This window comes from Trachinotus anak, unplaced genomic scaffold (assembly GCF_046630095.1).
Source record: "Trachinotus anak isolate AG129_WGS33_773 ecotype Australia unplaced genomic scaffold, CSIRO_AGI_Tana_v1 ptg000013l, whole genome shotgun sequence".
Lineage (NCBI taxonomy): Eukaryota > Metazoa > Chordata > Actinopteri > Carangiformes > Carangidae > Trachinotus > Trachinotus anak.
The window spans coordinates 21,794,704-21,820,740 of NW_027273864.1; the positions used below are offsets into that span (position 1 = coordinate 21,794,704).

The 26,037-nt window shown below is 41.1% G+C and overlaps 2 protein-coding genes across 2 annotated transcripts; one reads left to right on the top strand and one right to left on the bottom strand.

Moving 5' to 3' along the window:
• Positions 1-350: 350 nt before the first annotated feature.
• tbc1d20 (TBC1 domain family, member 20) lies at positions 351-7,681 on the bottom strand. The gene is made up of 8 exons (XM_071493400.1): positions 7,256-7,681; positions 6,836-7,021; positions 6,601-6,681; positions 5,420-5,606; positions 4,144-4,245; positions 3,573-3,714; positions 2,880-3,058; positions 351-2,644 (listed from the first exon to the last, which is right to left on the bottom strand). The coding sequence occupies exons 1-8, from the start codon at positions 7,311-7,313 to the stop codon at positions 2,380-2,382; spliced, it is 1,200 nt and encodes a 399-aa protein (XP_071349501.1). The 5' UTR covers positions 7,314-7,681; the 3' UTR covers positions 351-2,379.
• A 1,267-nt stretch (positions 7,682-8,948) lies between these two features.
• Positions 8,949-24,525, top strand: znfx1 (zinc finger, NFX1-type containing 1). Its single transcript, XM_071494460.1, has 19 exons — positions 8,949-9,108; positions 9,915-10,004; positions 10,117-11,207; positions 11,559-11,793; positions 11,958-12,310; positions 12,488-12,667; positions 13,294-13,400; positions 14,281-14,519; positions 14,670-14,801; positions 15,123-15,271; positions 15,646-15,789; positions 15,909-16,026; positions 16,608-16,849; positions 17,548-17,687; positions 18,196-18,328; positions 19,024-19,191; positions 20,818-20,928; positions 21,120-21,215; positions 21,427-24,525. Exons 2-19 carry the CDS (start codon positions 9,968-9,970, stop codon positions 23,875-23,877), a joined length of 6,126 nt encoding a protein of 2,041 aa, XP_071350561.1. The 5' UTR covers positions 8,949-9,108; positions 9,915-9,967; the 3' UTR covers positions 23,878-24,525.
• The last annotated feature ends 1,512 nt before the right edge of the window (positions 24,526-26,037 follow it).

Sequence of the window (26,037 nt, forward strand, 5' to 3'; positions counted from 1 at the left end):
GTCTGTCTCAACTAAAAAATGTGTCTTGCTTTTTGTTACTTCACTTGGGTGTTTGGCCTTCACTGTGCAGAGTCAGACACTAGAAAGCTGTTTTCCTCTCCTTAAATTCTGACGCATCACAGCTAATTTGGAAGCTATTCATGGTCAAATATATAACTTAGTTTGTGTAGAAACTTGAAACCTCCATTGCACAAACACAGAAAAGACTTTTCAGTGAAGTAGGAGTTAAACTATTTCAGGCACAATGTATTATTCAAAGCAGAGTATGTTTGTGTCTTATGATATTTCTGGAGATATTAGTGTTTACTTTACTTTTACTCCGATGTGTAACTGAGTCCAAACAAATACACTGAACATTTTCACTCTAGTTTATTAGCATTCTCTTGTACAACTTAACATTAGTGTGACAGTTTTATGATAACAAAATAAACATAAAAGGCAGATAATTCATTTAGTGCAATGAAAATAAATGAAAACCACTGAGTGCAGATACATGTTGCATTACAATACTGCTGAACAGCTATACTCTCAGGCACCTCAGACAGCCCTGGAAATGTTCCAGGTTGCCTTCATTTTGATCTCTTACCAGCTGATCCAGTAGCTCACAACAAAGGCAATAAATCGATCGACCCTAATATAGGAATGGGATGCCCAGGGGTTCAGTTCCTAACACGCAGTAGCAAAAAAATATATTTTCTCAACATGTCTTTTAAATTGCTTTTATGATATGTTTTTAGTCAGCTGGGTTTTGTGCCATCCAATGTGGGTGACGATTTCTGTTAAGCAAAAAACAAAAATATTCAGACAATCCAAATTGACTACCTTAGAATTAAGTGCTCTGACAAACTATTTGCTAATTATCTTCTGTTAAGACTTGGGTATTCAGGTGAGTGCCATACCACTGACCCATATGCAATCCCCCATTTTAAAATATGTGATTGAATGAAAATGACTAGAACATTGGAATGAGCTGGACTGCCACTGAAATGTCCATTCTTTGCTGCAGGCAATCCTATTTACTAAATGGTATGTGTTCAAATCAGGTTCAGTCATGTTTAAAACACAGATGTTGGACAGTATTGATTTAAAGGCTCAGGTGCTCAGGTCTCTGACAGGGGCACCTTTCCAGTAGGAGAGTGAGCAAAGCACCTACCAAACTAACTTTAGAGAGATTTTGCAAAACAAATGCAGTTTAGTGCAAACTGGGTCCCCCACTGTGCCAACTCAAAGACGACCACTTTAGTTGCTATTTCTCCCATCTCTGACATTCTCTGCTACCAGGCATTGAGTGAGTGAGTGAGTGAGTCAGTTGCTGAACTATGAGGAGAGATTTAGAAAAAGTGAAACAGAAAACAGAGGCCATGGAACACAGACACATTTTTAAGGTTGCTCAACCAAACAATTAAGTGAATATGTAACTGGATTTTTTTTTTTCTGGACTGTGAAAGCTGGACTCCAATCAGGGGGCTTGTCCTCACATTTAAGTTTTGAGATACATAATATAGTCTCAAGCAGGCTACAATACATCTACTTTGATAACACCAGAAACATTTTGACACCAATATTAATCCCAAACTATAACGTGCAGTAAACTGTTAACATGTTTTAAAGATATTGATCCCAGAAAGAAAAATACATTTTCTTCCCTCACTGAAAAGTCTTATTCAAACAATTAAACAGGGACAAAAGGTGCTAAAAATATAATAAAATGTTGACCTCAAAAAAGTGCCTGTGTGAAATGACCATATCTCTATACAGCCTCTGACATACCTATGAATTAAGAAACAGGAAATTATACAAAGAGAGGATTCTACCAATCCTCTATTTGGTCTCAGTCCAGGTATCAAATGGATTAACAAACACGTTGCGAACACACACGCACACCCACACACACACTCTCATACATTCACTTCAGCTCTTTTAATTGGCAGCAGTTTCAAGTGTAGTGAGTCCACTAAGCTTTCAGCATAAATCTCTGTGAGCATAACTCAATATCAGATTATCCTAATACCAAATATAAATAAATTTTAATAATGACACCATCAATAATAGTTCTTAGAAATAGTCTCTTCATTATAACAGGATGGATTCTTCATTTCAGAACACTGGCAGCTGTTACTGTTAGACTGCTGCATGCTCTTCAGGAGTCATAAAAAGGTCCCTCAGCTGGGGTCCCAAAAGCCCTACACAGAGTAGGATGTTGAGTAACATCCTAGAAGACAAAGAGGAGTGTAAACTGGTACAGCTTAGAGAGTACACTCCAGACAGTGTTATTGACTGTAGGGTTTGTGGTTTAATTACTTAAAGGGTTCTTGGAAACAAACCCACCAACTAGATTCAGTCAAGGAAAGATAAGTGTAGGGGTAAAAGAGGAGCAGTTCAAGGAAACAGATCCAGTTTGGGGGCCCACTCCAGGGCAGTGTTGACCACAGCGAGAGCTGCTGCCCCTAGAGCCACCGTCAGACCCATGACAGCCAGTCGCACAAACCGCCGTGCTGCAGAAGGCTGAGCCACTGCTACTACTGCGTTGGCTGCTGAGCTCTCCAGGGCAGCCTGTTTTTGCCTGCGTCGGCGACGGAGAACCGAGTCTGGTCGCTGTTGAGTGGACGCAAGGTCAAAGTCCTTAAAGGTAGAGGATGCCATGCTTAAGAGGTAAATAGAGAGATGCATAGCGAGAGACCAAGAGAGACAGAAAATGAAAGGGTTAATGAAAGAACGGTGAGTAATTGGAGTTGTTGAGAAACAGAAGAAACTGAAATATGAATATTACAGTTTATAATAACAGTCAACATGCATCTGTAGAAGCAGAGGAATAAAATATTCAAGAAGGCAAGTAGTGTTCCATAAAAGTAATGTAGTAAACCTAAAGAGATGAGCACCTTTCATGTGAGGCAGCTTCTTTAGCCAGTTCAGAAGGAGGAAACTGGACAAAAAGGTCTCCTGCTCTGCTGATGAGAGTCTCATACGGCAGGTCCTGGGGAATCTGAGACAGCAGGTGATGAACCATGGCCATGTCGCATTCACACTCCAAAACCTCCTCTTCTCTGTACAGTACAATCTGCGACACATGTACAAATAACACATACAGGGACACCTGTCATTCCAAGGGCCAAGGGTCATTTCATCAGAGATATAAGAATTAAGAATAAAATGCCTGTGAAGATCAAGTTAGCTGAACCAGTGGCCACTTTATTAACTTCATCTGACGTTATGGTTTTAAACAGCAGCAGTGATCTAATTATGTAGGGATGGACCAAATGATCAGCCATGTATTATTAAAAAAAGATTAATCAACACTTAAACATCACCTTTATAAGTGCAGGTGAGGTCATGGCATCATTACATTTTAGCAACCTACAATTTTGTCTTTACATAATTCTCACATTGTGACACAGTGACAACACTGTCCAAGTTGAGTAAATGGATACATCATCAAAGGATAACTGTTGGCCTCAGACTCACATTTACATAATTGAAGCTCATTTAAATGTCCTTTCCTCTGGAAACGTTTTATTGATTGAGCAGACTTAATTCATGTACTGTTAATCAAGTGCTGATTATAGTGAACTCACCACAGCAGCAAAGTAGATGGGCATTAGCGGATGGCAGGCCAAGAAGAAGTCATACAACCGGACAACATGGCGGAAGTCTGACAGGACGTGGCCAAACCAGGTGATCAGCCAACTAAGGGCAAAGACTGTGCCCACCTCAGCCCTAAGAATCGACACATGGCAGATATCCTCTTACATCAGCACATAAAAGTGATGTTTTCTTATGCTCTTGCTACAATATAGGGCTCCAGACCGAGATAAGAGGGCAACTCACATGTTAGCCCTCCAAGTGGGAGGACTTAATGACCTGTGATCCTAAGTCTTTACAGAAGTAACTTGAGCTGTCATAATAGGATCAGTATGCTGTAAAAGTCGTCCCTCACAGGAAACATCCAAACCTAATGACTTTAAAACTATGTAAAATGAATAGATTCATTCATCCCTTTGATAAATGCCCATAAAATTTCAACAAGTCCCGAGGATTTCTTAACTAATTGACTGTTAGACTGTTTCATAACCATAGGGGAAGCTCTATGAAGGCTTTTAATACTGTCACCTGGCCTGTTGCCACTTAAATAGCAGAGAGCCTTACTGTTCCATGAAATCATGCACCTCTGGGTTGACCCTCTCAATGATGGGCATCAAATAGTTAAGAATATGTTTGGTGTTGTCCATGGTGGGATCCATGAAGTCCCTGAGAAGGAGGATAACACAAAGAGCATGTTTAGACTGCATAACAGAGCCTATTGTTAAACAAGAAAGGGGGGAGGGAGGAGGGAAGGGAGGGACAGGATATTTTTATGAAATGCGGACATACAACAAAGAGAGAAAAACTGATAAAACAGCTTATTATAATTATACTGAGCAAAACTATAACCCGACATTTTTGTTTTTACTCCCATTTTTCATGAGTTGAAATAAAAGATCTAAGTTTTTCCTACACACATAGAGGGTTTATTTATTTTCAAATTTGTTCAAATCCATATTAGTGAGCATTTCTCCTTTGCCACGATCATCCTTCCACCTGACAGGTGTGGCATATCCAGATGCTGAATACACGGCATGATTATTGCACAGGTGTGCCTCCGTCTGGTCACAATAAAACTTTAAAATGTGCTGTTTTATTTTGATAAAATATATTTATTATGCACTGAACTATGGGTTTCACATGATTTGGGCTACTGATGTGCATTTTTTGTGGATCAAGAAACAAGTCACTATCTGGTGTAACCACCATTTGCCTCATGCAGTGCCACACATCTTCTTTGCACAGAGCTGATCAGGTGGTTGAATGTGGCTTGTGGAATCTTGGCCCACTCCTCTTCAGTGGCTCTGGACTTGTTGGATTTTGGCAGAAACTGGATCACGCTGTCATACATGCAGATCCAGAGCGTCCCAAACATGCTCAATGGGTGACATGTCTGGTGAGAGAGAGGCTGGTTGGATGTACTGCCACATTCTCAGAAATGACATTGGAGACGGCTTACGGTTGTAAAATGACCAACAACTCTGGCGGACACTCAGCATGCCAGATGCACACTACCTCAAAATGTGCAACATCTATGGAATTGTTCTGTGTGTTAAAACTGCACACTGTCAGGTGGATGGATGATCTTGGCAAACTCACTAACACAGATTTAAACAAGTTAGTGAACAAATTTTAAAGATGTGTTTGTAGAAAAATCTTAGATATTCTAATTCTAATCAAGAAAAATGCAAGTAAAAACATAAGTGTTGCATTTATGTTTTTGCTCAGTGTATGTACAGTATATGTATATATGATCTGAGAGCACTTTCCCATTCATTTGAACAGGAGTGGTGTAAGACTTTTGGACCCACTGTATACACTGTTTTTTTGTGTTATGTACCTGAGATGATGCGTGGAGAGCTTTTCCACGAGAGCAGTTGCAAGGCGCTCTCCCAGGACCAGTAAGAAGGTGACAACAATGTCATGGTATCCTTGGTAGTAGTGCAGCTGGGGATTACGTTTCAGAACTCTGAGGATGATGTCTATTAGCTCTTCCTGGAGACCCTCCCTCTGCTCGTCTGGCATACCTGTGCAAATCCACCCAAAATAAAAATAAATACACTTGTTTGCTTATTTAAGCTACAGGAATGCCACTGCACTAGGGACCCTGTAAATACGCACACACACACATCCAATGCAATTTTCATTACCAATTCCACTGTAATTTGTTCAGGCCGAAGATTTCACAACAGTGCTTGTTGTGTTATACTATTTAGCCAAAAAGACGATAATCTGAGTAATTAAGGAGCATGAATGGTAACATTCATTGCTGGATCACCTACCAGTCATGTGTGCCAGAGAAAATGAATGAAATATCAGTAAATAAATATTGCAATTCCATAACCTCAGTATAAAACATAAATTGGTGCTAATTCTGTTCTGTTCTGAGTAATATCAAGTACCTGCACTCATTTATTTAAAAGGATAGTTAAAAAATGCAGTACTGTATATTATTGCTTCAGGTTTTTTTCCCTCCAAAAGTAACAATTCCACCGTTTTATTTTAAAAGAAAAACTGTTTGACCAGCGAGATCACTGAGATCAGAGCTTGCAGAGAAATCTCCACAGTTTTTTCCTACCATCAGTAGCACATTCTGGGTACAGCCCCTTCCAGTAGAGTGTTAAATTGATAGATCTTGATTTGACATTACTGTTGAGATGAACTGTCAGAGAATCAGTAATGACAGTGTGGGCAATATGGTTGCACCCCTTCTGTAATTTTGTGTTCCAAGATTACTACAAGCAAAGGCAAGTAATAGCAAAGCAGTTTCCATACTGCACCGGTCTGGAGGATAAGAAATGTAGATTTTCCTAAGCAAACGGCATTTAATCATTTGAAGGTGCTGAGATGACTGTCCTATAGCGTAAATATAACATATAGATTTGAAAGTCAAATTCTCTTGAATTGGTGCTCAGGTGCACTACAGCTGGGTTGTGTGTTTTCATCTGAGGGCATTACACTCTATCTGAAATAATACAGACAGAGTATATGAGTCAGACTGAGTTGTCTGTCAGTAGTTACCAGGTGGGAATCTCCGCAGTGAGCGTTGGACATCCAGCAGGACCTGGTTGTAGTCCTTGTTATTCTCTCGCTCCACCGTCTCTGGACAAGACATGTCACCATTAGCAATGCTGTATGAGTCAAATATGTGGGAAAGCTTGCATCTATCGTGCATAGTAGGAAAGGAAAGGTATGTGCAATAGCATATAGAAATGCTGCCTATGTTATTCTGTCCACGCTGGTGTAGCTACCATACCTGGCTCCTGATCCAGGACTTGAAGGGGCACGTTGAGAAGCCGGGGCCAAACTTGACAGCGTATCTCATCGGTCAGCAGTCCCCCTTCACTGATAGCCATCCTCCTCAGAGCTGGTACATCCACTGGACTCACGCTCAGGGCCTGCGTGATGTCCGCAATTTTCCTCTTCCGTCTGGCGTCCCAGTCTGAGACACACAAACCACTGTGTTCAGCTAGTTAGCATATATGTTAACTTTTAGCTTGCAACTGTCCGTTTACGAGCAGCGATACGTTCACGGTCGTTGTTGGGGATGTGATTAGCTTAGCTAACTCCAACATAAACAAGCAGTCATGCGTTTCGTTGTACCCCGAAAATACACAGAATACACAGTCTGGTAGCTTGAACTGGAGACAAGTCAAGTTAGCGGCTTGACACTTACCGTTACCCTGCTTTCCATTCACTGGTGACGGGGCACCAGCACTTCTAGATTTCTTCATTTTTTCTCTACAGTCTTCGATGTGTCCTTGTTAGATAACATTACTTGCCATCCTTTGTCTGGCTAAACTCGATTTATCCCTTCTTGCCTGCCAACTGGAAGCTAGCCCTCTAATTAGCAAGGCCAGCCTCATACAAACACGACCCCGTTAGCTAGCTATTCAGTGTTAGCTAGTCAGCAAGCTAACGCTGCACTGCCCTGGTTCCGATACCAACATTTCCGACGAGACAGCCATCGTTATTCAGACTACTGACGAATGTTTACCGATAAGAAAGCGGCGCTAAGTGGCAATCCGGTTAAACTGATGACACGGCTACATGTTTACATTGGCTGAAGCGACCAATAGGATACATTAGCATTAGAGATCCTCCCTGCTCAGACTGACTCATCATCACGTAGGGTCAGGATGTTGGGAGGAGGCGCCTACCCTCCAGTGTCCCGGCTATAATAAAAACACAACTAATACTAATACTTATAGTAGCTATTGATACTACTACCAATAATAATAATATAATAATAATCATCATCATCATCATCACAATAATAATAATAATAATAATAATAATAACAACAACAACAACAATAATAATCATCATCATCATCATCATCATCATCATCATCATCATCATCATAATAATAATAATAATAATAATATTTTGAATACAGGAATTTTACTTACTTTACTGACTGTTATCACAATGTAGTATTAAAGGTCCTCTCCAGTTTAAACTATTCAAACTATGTAAAAAAATACTCTGCTATGAATAATATTTTGTTGTTGTTTGTTTGGTAAGAGGTGAAACAGCAGAGCTTTAGAGATGATTTGTGGAGGAAACATGGGAGACTCAGCTACATATTTGAGCCTCAGTCAGACCCAGACTCAGGAGTCTTTGAGGAGTTTATTGCCACCAAATGTAAGCAATTGTTTATGCTGTTTGTTAGCTTGTAACTGGCAGTGGCTGACACAGTGTTAGTGGCTGTGCTGATGCAAACCCTCCCACTCTGCACTTATAGTGGTGAAGGAGCAGGCTGCAAGTGTCGGACAGACTCAGCTACATGTTTGAGCCTCAGTCAGGCCCAGACTCAGATGAGGAGCCTGCTGTGACCAAAATCAGGGCCTAGCACACATATCAGAAAGGTTACTGTAGTTATCATCATTTATTTGTTGACGCTGAGCTTGATAGCTCTTAACTCAAAACTGGCAGTGACATAGTGTGACAAATTGATGGGATATTTTCCTTAGTTATATTATATATAAATCCCTGGCTGTATAAATCCGTTTTTATGAGACTGCCATTGGTCTTGTATTATATAAAAAAACATCACATGGACACTTTAATGAGGTTAAAAACTTTCATTTTCATTGGAGGGGGTGTTTAAGTAAGACATCTGAGTGCTCTTCAGTAGCTATCACCATGATTAAAGTCAGGCAGCTGGCAAGGCGCCCATCATTCCGCCACATATTTGTAAATATAGACACAGAACAGATGAAACTGTGAGAACAGATGATACTGTGAATAATCTGCGTGCATGGATATTAATTATGTGCGTCTTAGTCATCCATGCTCCACACTAACTGTATCTAGGTGTGGTGTGCCTCTTCTTATGAAACGAAAACGAAAATGACAGGGCATTTAAATAGCAGCTTCCTGAACCGAGCAGTCAGCGTCTGAGCAGCTGGGGAGCGCAGCCAGAGACTACAGTGAGCAGTACAGTCGCTGCAATAATAGGAAATAGGCCCGTTTTCTTTCTTGAATGTCCCTGGAAATATTCATGTCAAGTGGATTTCACTCTGGGTAAGCTATTGCTTCATGTGACTTTTGACGAATAGGTAATTATTCGAAAATATCAATAAAAAAATAAGCGTGAGAATAAAAATGACAGGTGACTGATATAGTCGGTATGCAGTAAGAAATATATAGTGTTATTGGTGATTATAAGAAAATTATAACAAGTAAAGGACATAACATTTTTACTAAGATGTTGATTTATTGCCTGCTCAGCCTGGGGGTATTTGGTCAGTTTCGTGATGTAAGATAAGCTGTGGTAAAAACAAAGCTCTCATCCGATTTCTAGTGAAAAGAAACTTACACCCAGCCCCATGCAGGTCCTTCGTGTTACCAGTAGAGGGCGTGCTCTTTGTTTGAGTTGATTCATTGCCACTGAAAGCCAAGTTCACTCTCAAAAAGCATTTGGATAACAGATGCATTAGAATTAAAAATGTTACACATAACCATTAAAGTGTCAGAAAAGCTCAAATCTAGGGTGCACTTACTATTATGGGCTTTCAAGTACATGTCACACAAAATAATATTTTTTTAAGACTGAAGAGACAGGCACAAGCACAAGGGCGGCTTTGATTTCCCTAGAAGCTGTGAATGGCGAGATCATCCTTATCTGTGGCCTTGCAAATCATTCTCAAATGATAATAGGACACAGTGCAAAAGAGTATGATAAAATGTAACCACATCTCAGGAGTGACATGCTACTCACCGCCATCTTTTACTGGCTGATTTTTATGGTCTTTTCCATAAATGACACATTATTTAGATGCTTGTCTAATTGTAATGAACTTTGTTGTTTTTCACTTTCTAATTTCTAGCCACTCAGAAACCAACCAACCATCCAGCCTAAATTTCAACAGCTGCCACATGCATGACCATGGAAAGACTGGCTTTACCAAATGGAGGAGGTAATTACACAGTATGGGGCAGCAATCAAGTAAAAACCATGAACGAAGGTCAAGAAACTAAGGTATTCATTTTCAAGGTCTCACTGAACGTATGTTTTTTTTCCCCCCCCAGGTAATGATGCTGACCAAAATGAGAATATCCATGGAGGCAGGTGGAGAAGACAGAGAGGTGGACAGGGAGACAGGCAGAGAGAACAAGAGATAGATAGAGGTGAAGGGATGCGTTGGAGAGACAGAGGAAGAGCAGAGTTAGGGAGAGGAGGACAAAGAGGTGCAGGAAGAGGAGGCAGGGACGGGACAGGTGGAGGAGGAGGTGACGGGGCGCAAGGCAGAGGCAGAGGAAGAGCAGAGTTAGGGAGAGGAGGACAAAGAGGTGCAGGAAGAGGAGGCAGGGACGGGACAGGTGGAGGAGGAGGTGACGGGGCGCAAGGCAGAGGCAGAGGAAGAGCAGAGTTAGGGAGAGGAGGACAAAGAGGTGCAGGAAGAGGAGGCAGGGAGGGGACAGGTGGAGGAGGAGGTGATGGGGTGCGAGGCAGAGCAGGAGGGGGAGGAGGAGGAGGAGGAGGAGCAGCAGCACGAAGAGGTGATGAAAGGGATGCAGGAAGAGGCGGTAGACAGAGAGGAGGGGGGAGAGGGGGAGGCGGGAATAGAGGGCAAGGTGCAGACAGACAGAGAGGTAGAGTAGGAGGAAATGGAGAACCAGGTGCAGACGAAAGAGGAGGAGCGAGAGGGGGGGTGGCAGGAGTGGCTGTAAGGAGAGGAGTACATAGTGAGGATAGAAGAGGAGGTAGAGGGGGCGAGAGAAGAGATGGAGAGAGGAATGGAGGGCGATCAAATTCTACAGGCAGAGTTGGGGCACCACAGGGCCGTCGCCTGGGCTATAAGACGCTGGAGGAACTCTCTGGAAAAGAACCGTCTGTGGTGGCCATCACCCTCTCCTCGAACCCTGCCCTACATGAAGTCCTGCGTGACACAAAAATGAGGAAGGACCTTGTCGAACTCCTCTGCCTGTTGCTGAGCAAAGCATTCAAATCACGCACAGACAGAGGATCTCTGCAGCACCTGGTGGGCATCGTAAAAGATTCAGGGTTCTTCTGCACCGTCCTGCCCCACTATCTGGTGGGCATGGAGTCAGAGTTCAACCCTCTCCGCAGGGCACAGTACCCTCAGCAACTGGAAAACATCCTGGCTATTCTGTCGAAGGTAAATAGAGGAAGGAACGAATGAAAGATCACTTAATAAATTAAGCTGAAGAATATTACAACTTTAATGCTCAAAAACCATGAAATCACCTTTTTTTTTACAGCAGCTAAGCCCAACCACTTCAAACAAATGAGAAAAACACAGACAGAAACACAAATGAAGTAACTAACACTGTACAAAATAGATTTTCAGGGCATTTAACAAACTTTGTTTCACAGATTCTTAAAACAAATGTGAATATTATTTCAGTCTAATTGTGCTTCTGTCTGTTACCTGCTCATAAATTAGTAGTTGAAGTCTTTGTAGTTGAATATATAGTTTAACTAACTACACTGAACATGTGCTTATTAGGTGACGAGCATCTTCCCTGCTAGCTCCGTTCAGTCAGTGAGTTTGCTACTGACGCTGCTCCAAGCCTCCATCAACAGCTTGAGGGCGTTGGGAGTGGACATCCAGCCTGGAATGGAGGAGACTTTGGGAGATCTTCAGGGTCTGATCCAGCACCTCCAGGAGAGATCCAGGGAGGGAACCCTGCGCTCAGACAGGGACACCTATACCCTCCTACCCACTGGTGTTGATAACCCAGGTAATGGGCTCTTAGAGATACTTGTTTTTTTACCGTTTTGTTTTGACACCCTGCCTTCAAACCTACACTGCACAATTAGCCAATTTTTGGTAAGGCTCAGAAAAATTTGCTACAAGGTTTTATAGTTAGGTGTGTGACTGAAACTCCCATTATTTCTAACCCAGGTGAAGAACAGCAGCAAGATTTCAGGACCATACCCATCTACCCAACTCTCGAGGAGTTCCAGCCAGGCAACAGGCCGTTCCTCAGGCCCAACCTCACCTCTCAGCGCTACACAAACACCCACCTGTATCTTGACACGCACTTCCGGCTGCTGAGGGAGGACTTTGTGCGGCCACTTCGTGAGGGGATCCAGCAGTTGCTCAAGAACCAACTGGAGATAGGAAGGAATGATAACCCACTGAAGACAAAGCGCTTTGATGATATCAGAGTTTATTTTGATACACAACTGGTGGTGCCCAAGTGCACACACACTGGCATTGCCTACATTGTCAAGTTTGACATTCAGCCACTTAAGGTTAGCCTCCGGATGTTTGTCACAGCTTGATGCTAAAATTTGACTGTCCAGTCAAACACATTCTGTGGTGTTGACATTTTACAACATGTTCTTGCTGTTTAAACAGTACATTTATACATGTTAATACATAATTATAATAATCTATAAATGATTATATTTTCTTCATCCTTCCCACAGTTTGTGCGCTGGCAGAACTCCAAGAGGCTGATCTATGGTTCCCTGGTCTGCCTGTCCTGTGATAATTTTGAGAGCTTCCTGTTTGCCTCAGTGTCAGATCGGGACCCCAAAGACCTGGAGAAAGGACTGGTCCAGATTACCTTCACTGAAGAAAGCAGATACAAGCTGGCCAGAATTCAGGTGGGTCAGTAGCCTACAGTTAGTGCAACAGTTGTTTATGGGGACAGGAGGCATGCAGTTGCTGAGAATACATGATGAACTGATTTCAGCCACTTAAATGCAAAGTCAGTGAAAGTAATACACATTAATTTGGCAGTTTATTATGTACACCCAGTTAAATCACTGTGCTGAGAAGCTTCTGTAGTTTATTCTGCTCTCACTGATATGAATGGGGTGGACAAAATATTGAAGTCACTTATCAGTATCAATCCTTACAAGTCAATTGCACCACAACCTACAGGCTCCAAAACGACAATAACTTTGACGCCTCTCTAAAGCAGTTTTGCCAAAACTGATAATTATAACATTCATGTATTTAGATGACGATCAGTCTTACACTTGTATTCAGCACAACTGCTGTACATTAGTTTCTATCATGCCGCACATAGTATGTTTTCATATGAAACAGATATTCTGTTTTTATTTGTGAGGGGCCATGTACAACATTTAATATAACTGTAACCATTTGATGTATTGTACCAGACCTTGGCAGGTCACAGTTAAAACACATGGTGACAGAACACCATTAAGCAAATTCGGCAAACAAGACAAGAGGAACTAAACTATAAACCATATTTATCCCACAGAAAGATCAATCGTTCCTTATGGTAGAGTCCACAGCCTACTTTGAGGCCTATCGGTATGTCCTAGAGGGCCTACAGGAACAGGAGGAGGACGACCTGCCCTTCCAGAGGTATGTGTGTGTGTGTGTGTCTTTGTGTTTGTGTGCTGTGGAGGAGTTTGAGATTTTAACTGTCAAGGTCAGAGTTATGATCTAATCCCACAGCACTTTCAAAACAAGTTCACTGATAGATTTTTCAAAAGGCAGCAGGGGGAGAAACTGCACAAAGCGAGTTCAGCAATCACACTCTTAATTGGCATGAGTTAATTATATCACTGTGGTATTCCCAAAAAGCTGTCACGCATGGATGAGTTCAAAAGTTCTGTTACATTCTGCACTCCCAGTGCCCTTCACAGATACCACAAAGTGATGCATTATATGACACACTTTGTTGGCCATCTGTCTCTCGAAGCTTTTCTCTGGTGTTTCCCTCAGAACCGCAACATGGGAGTTCTCAACAACGTGAACTGCTTATATATATCAGAAACAGTTCTCCAGTCCATCTATCAAATTTCTTGTTGTTGCTCTTGAAGTTGAATTAAACCCCCGTAGGTCAGCTGGGGACATTTGGAGACTGATTCTCCAGCTCCCTCCACCGCTTTCATTTCTTTATCTAAAATAAAAGCCTGTTGCTTTTACTTAAGACTATGTAATGTAATGTAAAAAAATATATATAACACAATGCTGAATTCATATGCAATAACATGCACTCTTGCTAGCTCTAGCTTTTGATAGCTATTGTTAGCTAATATTAACCATCTTTGGATAGATATTGCTGTGTAATTGAGTCAGTCCAACAATTTTCTTACTCTTCTATACTTGTGCTATTTTTACACTATGACTGTGACAAACATTTTGCATGTTTATTGCAATGGATCTTAGTCTAAGCTTTTACCTGTATATTAACATATTAAATATATAAAAATTTTCATCCTATTCATAATACTTCCAGGTACATCGTGGAATGCAGCACAGATGTCCACGCCCCAGCTTATCTGCAAAGAACAGATACATATGACCTGTCATCTATTGCTGACCCAGAATATAAAAGCAGAATGAAGCCTTTTCACAGCCTGAAAGAAGAGGCCTGGCCAAAAATGGAGATGTTGGGACTGGATGAGTCTCAGATGAAAGCCCTCCAAATGGCCCTCACAAAGGAACTGGCCATTATACAGGGACCTCCTGGCACTGGTAAGACACTCCTGGAGGGATTACTTAATTCATTTGTGAATGAAAGTAAAATAAAATGGTATTTTACATATTTGTAAAATAACAAAATCCATATAATGTGCTCCTAAACTACTTTAACATTAAGCTATTCTGATTCCTTAATTTTCTTAGGAAAAACCTACGTTGGCCTTAAGATTGCCCAGGCTCTATTGACCAATCAGAATCTTTGGAGAGGTGTATTTGGCAATGCTCCAATACTGGTAGTGTGTTACACTAACCATGCCCTGGATCAGTTCCTTGAGGGTAAGCAGAGATATCAGTTCATAATAATATCATATATATTTTATTCCTTGTTTGAGTGGTTTAGCAAATAAAAACACAATTGGGCCTCTTGTCAACAAAAGAGGTGCATCTCTTCCTCGGACAAATAATAACTCGTTTGTTATAATAACAACGTTTGTTGTGCATTATTATTATTATTATTATTGTTATTATTTCAAGTCTTAGTTAATTATTTTTATTTGTGCAAACTCCAGCTCTGTGCCCTGGAATGGACGATGTAAGACCAATAAGTTTTCAGTTTTACGGGATGTGATGTGCATATGTTTTGCCCCTGCATCTAAGGTATTCATAAGTTTCTGCAAGACGGCATAGTGAGAGTAGGAGGCCGCAGCAACAGTGAGATCCTGAAGCGTTTCAATCTAAGGGAGCTGACCCACTCACATGACTTCAGACGTACGCTACCGCCTCACCTGCGCTCTGCATATAATGAGGTGAGTTCATGCTTACCTGACCTACAGCGTGACCTTTATAACTTAAACTGATGTTTCAAGATGCTCCAGACTTGATGTCTCTCATGTAGGAATTGTTGGGTCCTGTAAAAATACTATAACGAGAAGGTCTATACCTCCTCTATTTGGAAAGTGCCTTGAGATAACTTCTGTTGTGATTTGGCGCTATATAAATAAAAATTGACCTGACTTGTATTCCAGCCTTAGCCTCTTAGTTTTAGAATTTTCTTTTCCTATTTTTTATGTTGCGTTTTGCACATTTTTATACTATGTCACACATTCATTTTGCACAGCTCTAGGAGTCGCAGTATATCACACACACACACCTAATCAGTGTAACAAAACCTGTTTGACAGATTCACAAGCAGCTGTGTCAGGAGGAGAGGGAGCTCCAGGATCAGAGCATGAGGCTGGAGTGTTCTCTGAAAGGCATCCTGCGGGAAAGCGTCTTACGGAAGTTCATTTCAGACATACACTGGCACAGTCTGAACCTGCCACCAGTGAGTCATACTGAATTAAAAAAAAAAGGCATTTTATGTGTGCATGCGTAAACTGAGATAGACAGTACAGCACAGAGTGAAAACTCATCAGTTTGTGTTGATTATGGAATAATTTGTAGATGCAGGATGGTTTTGAGATCTGGCATGAGATGAAGTCCAGTCTGATGATGGAGTGGTTGGGTTTGGGTTCCACTATCTTCCTGCAGAGGGAGACAGAGAACACAGATGAAAATGAAGGTAAGGCTCAAGCAGTGCTCCATTGAAACAGTGCGAGGGAATCTGCTAAGTTGTTTCAGCGCGCTATTGTTAGGATACAGTTAAAATGTTGACAGACCAGTTTAAAGTGTTACATAATCAAAGAACTAATGACATTAAAGCCGACACATAGGACCATCACAGATTGATATAAATAGATGAGAAACATTATAAATGGATTTCATTTAAAAAAATTCAGCTAAACCTTTTATTTGAAATAACCTTAGTTAAAAGAAAATCATGGATTTGCGGTATATACAGTATGTACTGAATTGGAAAATATAACTTTGTGACATAGCAGAATTTTGTAGCTAAACAATGATAAACAGTCTTGGCACAGTTCAGCTAGACCATTTCAGTTCCTTAAAATTATATAAACAATTTATCAAAAATATCCACTTCCTTCCTATACCATCTTTCTGTATTTTAAGAACTTTCTTTTCCTTTGGGTTATTATGCTCCATGCAGTTTTATAAGTTGTCAATGAAAGCTAAAATTCTGTACATTTGTTGGACTAAGTGAATAAACTCATTCTTACAATAATTCTCACAAAAATGTGTTAGACATTGCAGCAGAGGAACCAATGGAGTTCGAAGAAGAGGAGGACCTCATTGAAATCGCAGAGGAGGCAGATCTGATCCAAGCAGAGCGGATTATTGAAGACAACTTTCATCCCAGAGGTGGCAGAGATGGCAGAAACACAGGAAACACAGAGGAGGCTGTCAGAGAAGTGGAGGAACTGATGCTGGCTATGAATCTGGATAAAGCTGAAACACAGGCTGAGCAGAGCGAGGAAGAATGGCAGGTACAATTTTTAAGAGGAGATTGTTCATGTGGACATAGTAAAGCATTTCGTTCCTGCACTGTACTTAAAGGTATCCTGTGGAGTACAGAACAGTACCAATCCATGTTTGCTTGATAGCAGTCCTCCCTGCCTTTGTTGGCAGGTCGCTCCATTTATTTTTCACATCACTGCCACCAACTGTCGATCGGTGGAATAGCCTCGAGCCACTGGCAGGGCTGTGTTATCATGTCACCTGCTTGCACACATACATGCTTGTGCGGGTGCCCATTCAAAAGCACATTGCTCTGTAACATTATAAATGGTCACATACTCCACAGCCTAGCTGCAAAGGAGACACTTACATTTTTAAATCACCCATTTAAAAGAATACTTCATCAACAGAAACATCTTTTGAGATCTTTTGAAACGTTTGAAGCTGTCCTATTTGCAGCATAAAGCAGCTGTGGTCAGTTTTGATTGGCAGCAGTTTGTTTCCAATGTAGACGCTTGTCAAAATGCCTATGTAATTATCTGAAACCACTCCTGCACGACAATCCAAGTCTCCACCACTGATGCTCCAAACATTCAACATTTCTGCCTTACATACTGTAGATAAATACGCCACTTTTGTGCCATGATATGAAACACACTGAGAGTGGGCTGTGCTGCACACCAACAAATTAATGACGGAATGAACTAACCTGTCCCGATCTATACAGATGCAACGAAAGCAGAAGAGAAAGATGAAGAGCAAAATCAAAAAAGAGCTGGGGAAGACTTCAGCCATGACTGCGACAGAAGCGAATAATGTCTTTGATGTTTGGACCCTCAAACAGGAAGACAGATGGCGACTCTATCGGTAGGATTGCGTCTGTGTTTCACTTTTCTTTCGTACGTTCACTGACTACGTGACTCTTTTTTCACCTCTTCCTTTCCATCACCTCTCCAATTACTTTTCTCACATTTCTGTCCATCTGCCCTCCTTCTTCCCTTTCCTTCCTTCACTTCTCTCACCCCCCAAGCAACCTCGGTCTTGTAGAAATAGTCTATTCCCAGTGTGTATAATTAAGTCAACTAATCACCAAGTATCCCAGAGGATCTTTTCACCTTAGAGAGCCAAGACATAACTTCTATCACTGTGAAAACAGGACTGTAAGGACTCATGTTTATATAATCTTAATTATCATTTAAAGTAACAAATAGGGCAAGTTCCTTCTAAGACAGATATATAATGTCTTGTTGTAATTGTACCAACATTTTTTTTTTTACTGTACTTCCAAATGCAGAGCAAATAGTCTTCAGGCTTTCATATAGCTAAGTCAGTTGTCACAGTGTTTTACTATTACAAATTTGGTTTGTGTCTGCAGGTTCTGGGTGTCACAGTACAGGATAGAGCTTCGCACCAGATCTGTAGCATCTGAACAGGCCTATCAGAATGCAGTGGACAGACTGGCTGATGTAAAACGACAAGAGAGCCTCTGTATCCTAAAGAAAGCCACGGTAATATGAGTATATTTGAAGTTGTGAATATGAAGTATAGTTAGTTAATTATAGTTTTATTATAGTTATTATAGTTTTTTTTATTTTTTTGAATGATCCTACAATAGATCCTTGTTAAGTGAAATCTTTACATTCCAATTAAAAGGAATGTGAGATTTTAATGTGATATACTACATGGTTGTATTTTCAAGAAGGAAGGTAACAGGTTAACATTGGCACAAGTCTTGTTTTTGAACATATATGACAGGTTACAGGGTTAGTTCAGCTGTATTACATAAAATATATATTTTCCTATGTATATATAGTGGTATCTTGCCATGCTGATGGTTTTGGTTATATTTCGTTTTAAGATATGCATCTCTAAGATTCCTGCCTCTACCCAATGGAGGACAGTGAAATATACATCTGCTGTGGAATTAAGAGAAATTGTACATTTGAACTTTTAAGGAGAAGGTTAACTGTGGGGCAAAGCGTGGGACTTCACATCAGAAAGCCACCACTGTCTGTCTAGTGGTGTAAACCCCTGAAAATCTTATAACCCCATTAAATAGGCTAGTATTTAAATTAGCTGTACCTTATTTGTAAGGGCAGGCAGCAATAATAATAATATTAATGTGGTAATAAAATTAATCATAAAATCAGCAGAAGTGATAAGCTAGTTTTGTGTGTAAATAAACAGCTGTCTTGTCCATCAGATTATTGGCATGACAACAACTGGAGCGGCCAAGTATCGCACAGCTCTGCAGGAGGTGCGCCCACATCTGGTGATTGTAGAGGAGGCCGCAGAGGTTCTCGAGGCCCACACCATCACCACGCTGAGCCAAGCATGCCAACATCTCATCCTCATTGGAGACCACCAGCAGGTAAGAGCTCCCACAGACAGACAGCTCAATGTTTCAGAATCCCTTGGTGGGCCTGGATTTTATTAAACTCTGTGTGACTATTTGTGTGCCAGTGTATTTTGAATAGGCCATCATTCTCTGAAATTACCCCCACTTGCATGTCCAGGTGCAAATTTGAAGGACAACCTGTCAAGAGGGATTTGTATAGTTGTGTGGTTGTCAGTGTGTGCGTGTGTGCTGCCTTGAGGGAAATGGAAGCTGGACAAAAAAAACACCACATGCCAGACATTACAAGAGAAGAGAGAGGAGTGATATGCTGGACATCAGCAGACTATTACAACAACTTGTCAGGGCCTGCCAAGGACATATGGCCAGGCAGCCTGTCTAGCAATCTGCAGTACTGCGATCACAACTACACACAGTTCTATCACACATCTCAATATTCTGTCCTGGTTTCTTCTTGTTGCATAACTTCTGTCTACTCCTCTCCTAATATTTTCTCATTGCACTTTGTTTATACATGCATTTATGCATGTATTTGACTATACAAACAAACCTGACTTCCTTACAGTTGCTGAGAATTTAGCAAGAGTAAGAATAGAATTTAAAATAGAGTTTGACCTGAAAATTGTTTTTTATTGTATCTCTGGCTTGGAAACCAATGGCCATTTTTATACAGGTACATTAGATTAGTATAAAAAAAAATCATAAAAGTAATTTGCCACTATACCTGAGGCTACAAGTGCGTTGAATTTAATGTATCAGATACACATTGAAATGAGTGGACAATTTCAGGCAAGGTTAACAAAAGACATATAAAAACCAACCCAGTTATTCTGATGGCATAAATATTGGAGAGTCTCTTGTTTCATGGCTTTAATGCCATTTGATAGTATTTATTTTGACTCTTCGAACAAGTGTTAAGAGCTTTGTTTTTGTGGAACTCAAACTTGAACGTGTGCATGTAATGGAGGTGGATGGATCACACTTGCCGAGTAAAATAAGCTCTGGCATTTTTGTGCTGTTCATTAATCACAGGTTTGGTGTTGAATCGAGCAGAACACAATGCTTCACATTTATATTAGAATTTGACTTGCCTCCCCCACACCCCTCCCACATACATGCACAATCACACTCTGTCCTCTAGCTAAATTAGGTTTGCACACACGCACAGACACTTACAAACACAAACCCACACACATGCAGGCAAAACAGTGAGAAACTTAACAGGACAGCAAAAGAAAGTTAGAGTGCATTTGCATGCATTCTATATTCCCATCCAGTCATCCTAAGACCCATAGCAGAATATTGTTTATTCCTTCCAGGCTTGCTACCGTATAGATTGTTGCCTCCACCTGTGTCTAGGAACTGTGTAATAACTCTTCACTAGCATTTGCATAACTGCAAATGGTCTGATCACACTAAACGTGACCATGAAAGTCATCACTCTGTCCTTCACTAACATGGTTATTATCTTGGAATCTTTAATACATTTAAATATGAAAATCTAGCACAGAAAACCCTCCAAATTTAATCACCACTGGATGGAAAAAGGGAAACGTTGGAAATAACACAAATGCATATCATGTTTTCTAAAGATTAAAAAAAGGTTTAGAACATATGAAGAACATGTGATTTCTCCTTTAGCTGCAACCCAGTGCCACAGTATATGAACTTGCTAAGAACTTCAACCTGGAGATGTCCATGTTTGAAAGGCTGGTGAAGATGGGACTTCCTTTTGTCAGGCTCAACTACCAGGTTTGTGTTTCTGTGTTTTTTTTAATTTTCTCAGCTTATTGCAGCATCTGTGACTCAGTAAAATACATCTTTGGATGATGCAATTAAAGGCAAGTTGAATACATTCCACTTGAACTGGTATGTTTGTGCGCATGTTTGTATCTTTCTGCAGCTGTCTATGTTTATCTGTTGTATTTTTGTTTGTTTATCAGCATCGCATGAGACCAGAAATTGCCCGTCTTCTGACCCCACACATCTACCCAGAGCTGGAAAACCATCCCTCTGTGTTGGACTATGAGAACATCAAGGTTTGTATTGTTTTTGCTCTCCTGCTGTGTTTCCATTCTGCTTGTTTTTCGCAGCAGTGAATATCTGTTTACTTGCCTTCATGGGTAAAGAGTAAAAAGTATCTGCATAGTCTCTTAGCTTTTTCAATATATTTTGAATCAAAGTTGGGGAACGTATACAAGATAACAAAGAATAACCAAGAATATGCTTCTATTAAATGCTGTCTTACAGGGCCTTAATACCGATTTGTTCTTTGTGGAGCACAACTACCTAGAAGAAGAGATCAAAGATGGGAAAAGTCATCAGAACCGACACGAGGCAGAGTTTGTAGTCGCTCTCTGCCGCTATCTTCTCTTGCAGGACTACAAACCAGAGCAAATTACCATCCTTACGACCTATACCGGCCAGCTCCTCTGTCTGCGCAAATGTATGCCTGCCAACCAGTTCTCAGGGGTCAAAGTGCATGTGGTAGACAAGTACCAGGGAGAAGAGAATGACATCATCTTGTTGTCTCTGGTCCGCAGCAACAAGCAGGGTAAAGTTGGCTTTTTGAGCATCCCCAATCGCGTCTGTGTCGCCTTGTCTCGTGCCAAGAAGGGTCTCTACTGTATTGGCAACAGTGCAATACTGGGCCAAGTCAAACTGTGGAGCAACATCTTCCACACTTTGAAGGAAAACAACCAGGCTGGGAAAGCTCTGACCCTGTGCTGTCACAATCATCCAGATCGACAGGTAAAAGCTTCTTGTGCCGAGGACTTCAGGCAAGCCCCTGAGGGGGGCTGCACTCAGCCTTGCCAGTTCCGTTTGAATTGTGGCCATGTCTGCTCAAGAGTCTGCCACCCCTACGACCCTGAGCACAAGAAGTACAAGTGTAACAAGAAGTGCGAGAAGATTTTGTGTGATCAGGGACACAGGTGCCCACTCCTGTGTTTTAGAAAATGCCCAGAAAAATGTTCAGTGAAGGTTGAGAAGATCATACCCCGGTGTCAACACGCACAGAAGGTCCCTTGCCACCAGGACCCGGAGACATTTGTATGCCAGGAACCTTGCCAGAAAATGCTTCGGTGTGGACATCGATGTGATTCAGTCTGTGGGGAACCATGCACCAGTAAGTGTCAGGTCAATGTCACCTTACAGCTAAAGTGCGGCCACAGCCAACAAGGTGCTTGCTTTTACCGAACACAGACAGAGAAACCTCAATGTAGGAGCCCATGTAAGCATCCGCTAAAATGTGGCCATCCCTGTCCTGGTAGCTGTAGCGGGTGTCATCAGGGACGCTTCCATTTCCCATGTTTTCACAAGTGTGAACGTCTCTTGATTTGTTCTCACAAGTGCAGGGAGCCTTGCACTCGCGATTGCCCCCCCTGTCGTAGACCATGTGAGAATTTCTGCATCCACAGTAAGTGTATGAAGCCATGTGGGCAGCCCTGTGCTCCATGCATTGAACCCTGCTTCTGGCAGTGCCCTCACCAAACATGCAGTAAGCTTTGCCATGAGCCATGTGATCGTCCACCATGCACCCAACCCTGTGACAAGACCCTAAAATGTGGCCATCCATGCATAGGTCTGTGTGGAGACAAATGTCCCTGCAAATGTCGCATCTGTAATCAAGATGAGGTCTCAGAGATTTTCTTCGGAACCGAGGATGACCCCGAGGCGCGCTTTATCGAGCTAGAGGACTGTCAACACGTCTTTGAATACACAGCCATGGACAAGTACATGGCAATGGATGACAATCAACAGGCAAATGAAGAAGAGGTGGCCATAAAACTAAAGGAATGTCCCAAGTGTCTCACTCCAATCCGCAAGAATCTACGCTATGGATCTCACATCAACCGCTGTCTGGCAGAGATAGAGATGGTAAAGATGAAGATAAATGGGCATGAGGCAGATATTAAAGAGCACAGGAAGGCCCTTAAAAAACAGTGGAAGGAAAACCTTGACATCTGTGCAGAGCATCAGCAAGATGAATATAAACGCATCATTGAGAAACTGGGAGAGAGCTATCTCACAGCAAACGACCTGTGGGTCCTGGAAAACAAGATGGATTTCCTCATAAGAGTTGCAAAACTACAAAAGATTGAAAGAGAAAACACATCATTATGGGAAAGCTACCAGTTTGAGAGAGATGTTGCAGAGTTTGTTCACTGGCTCAGTAACCGCCACCAAAAATTCACGGACCAGCAGGTCTTTGATTTGCAGAGACAGTTACGGAGACTCACCTTCCTCACTGAACTTCACGTCCGTTGTCATAAGGCAAATAAGATGGGACAAAGTGATCAAATTAAATCCGAGGTAAAGACAATAAAAGAAGTTCTGGAAAAGTATGGCCAATTCACTGAGCAAGATGAAGAAAAAGTGAAAGACACCATGAAGAAGCTGAACCAAAAGCTTCCACTCACAGGCTTGGGGATCAGTGAGGAGGAGAGAAAGATGATCATCTCAGCTATCAAAATGCCTCCTGGACACTGGCACAAATGTCCTAATGGCCATGTCTATCTTATAACAGAGTGTGGAGGGGCTATGGAGAGTCGACGGTGCCCTGAATGTAATGCTACCATTGGTGGGAGCCAACACAGGCTGGCAAGTGGCAATCAAGTTGCCACAGAGATGGATGGGGCACAGCATCCTGCTTGGTCTGAAGCCAACAATCTTCTGAATTTTGATGAATTTCAATTCTGAAAGCCATATCGGAGAAGCCTCTGGTTGTAGTCGCCATTTCAACCTCAACTGTTGGCTGCAAAACCTATGAGAGGCAACAGGTTATGGTTTTAGTGCGATAGTTAAGTCATACTGGGCAATGAGAAATCTCTACGAAAATTTACTGTACTCAGTGTAATTAAAGGGGGATAATGTAGCTGAGGCAGTCAAGTCATTTGACACATGGATGGGCAGAGCAGTCTGCTTGAGACCATAATCTTCTTGCATGAAACTGACTTTTGAAAGTATTAGCAATTTTCAGTTATACTTTTAAGTTTTTTCTTTCATGAATTTATGTCACACTGTTGTGACTTCTTAAGTTTTAACATTTACTGTTGTAGGCTTACTGAGTTGTAGTAAAAAAAGAAAAAGAAATGTTAACTGTAACCCTTTGATATGTTCAAGAGTCCTTCTGTTAAATAATAGCTGTCCTGTATTTCAACAATAGATGGCAGTAAAACACTGTATAAGAAGATACAGAGAAATGATTAGATTTTTGTTGTCCTTGGAACTTAATTACTCACATTAAAAATATCCTTTCCTTATAAGCACATTCTTGTCTTTATTTAACACACAGATGCCTTCAAATAACACGTCCCTGAAAATATAATTGGGGTCATTCTGTATGTTCTTTGTATTTTTATATGGGTCTTCTTAGGCTGAGAGCATTAAGCTCAGCAGAAGTGATTAATGTTAACGTGTAATACTGCTACAAGACGTGCATATGTAGAAAAACAGAGACACATGCACATAAACCTAGTATTCGGGAATGATCAACATTTATAAAATAATTTTTTTATAGTTACTGTTATGTAGAAATATTAACTACCAAATGGATCAAAACAAATAATTTCTCTTTTCAAAGCTCAGTCTCTCTAGCTTACACACATACACACACTGAACTGGTACCAGCAAGAGTTAATCATTTGTCTCTAACCGAACATCATTGGGCATGCAGGAAAAGAAACAGCCCTGAAATAGCAACAATTCCTCTTCACTACTGTACAGAACTCATAGTCGCTGAGTTTCATTTTGGCATTTTGTAACAGCTTGCATCACTTTATTACATGATGAATGTGTCCCTGTCACAAAACCAGCTCCAATGCAAACTGTCTGCAGGGGGAAAAAAAGAACAACAAAAATGTGCTGTCGAGACAAGGTTAAAATTGAGCAAACTTTAAAAGGGTGCCACTCTTTCAGTATTTATAGGATTGAAGCACCAGGCTGAGAGAAAGCTGGACAAAAAGAGGCACTGCAGAAAAATGCTAATATCCTACACTGTGGACTATCTCATCTATCATGTCAGGTGGACTTAAAATATGTTATCGTCAGAGTTAATCATGTAGTCTGGCCCTGCGAAAAAAAAAAGAAAAAAAACTACCGGCAAGACAAACCAAGTCAATCAGCATTGCTTAATAGCAGAATATGGAGTATCCAATTTGCACAATTAAAAATTAAGTAAATATAAGTAGTAAATGTAGATGATATGATTTACCTGTAGATGTTATATTAGATCTTTCTGATGGTTAGTCATATCAGTTATGTGTTATTAATGTGAAGGATGGGAGCCTGAAAAAAACGTAATGCTGGAAAAGCTACATCTGAGGTTTCATAAGTAGAGTCTATGACACTGGTGCGGATCCAGACCAAAACACAATTCAATGCGGACCGGGAACAAAACTTCACAGCAACCGAAGAGATACATCAGTATCACGTCACCTCACTTGTCACCTCCTTAAACCATTTGCAACCACAGTTAAAAGGCTCATTGTAAGAGGCCAGACTGAAAAAGTGAATGCTATACTCCAAGCTAGTCGATGGAATGAAAAGAAATTTTGACGGCAAAAACCATGAATATAAGACTAAGTAGACTGAGAAAAATGCTTTCATTCTGCCTGAGGGAGCCTGACACCAGTTACCTTCATATACATTGAAATCTGTGGCCACTGCGAAGACTGGTATCAAGAAACAAGAATTACACCAAACATACTCATTTTGAAAGTGATTTCCACATGACAGAGGTAAGAACTGTTATATTAAGCTGCCAGCTACATCAATAATTGTAAAGTCGGTGACCTAAGGAATATGATATATGATGTATATGTTTCACTATGAATCCTGCAGGTTAAGCAAATACTAGTG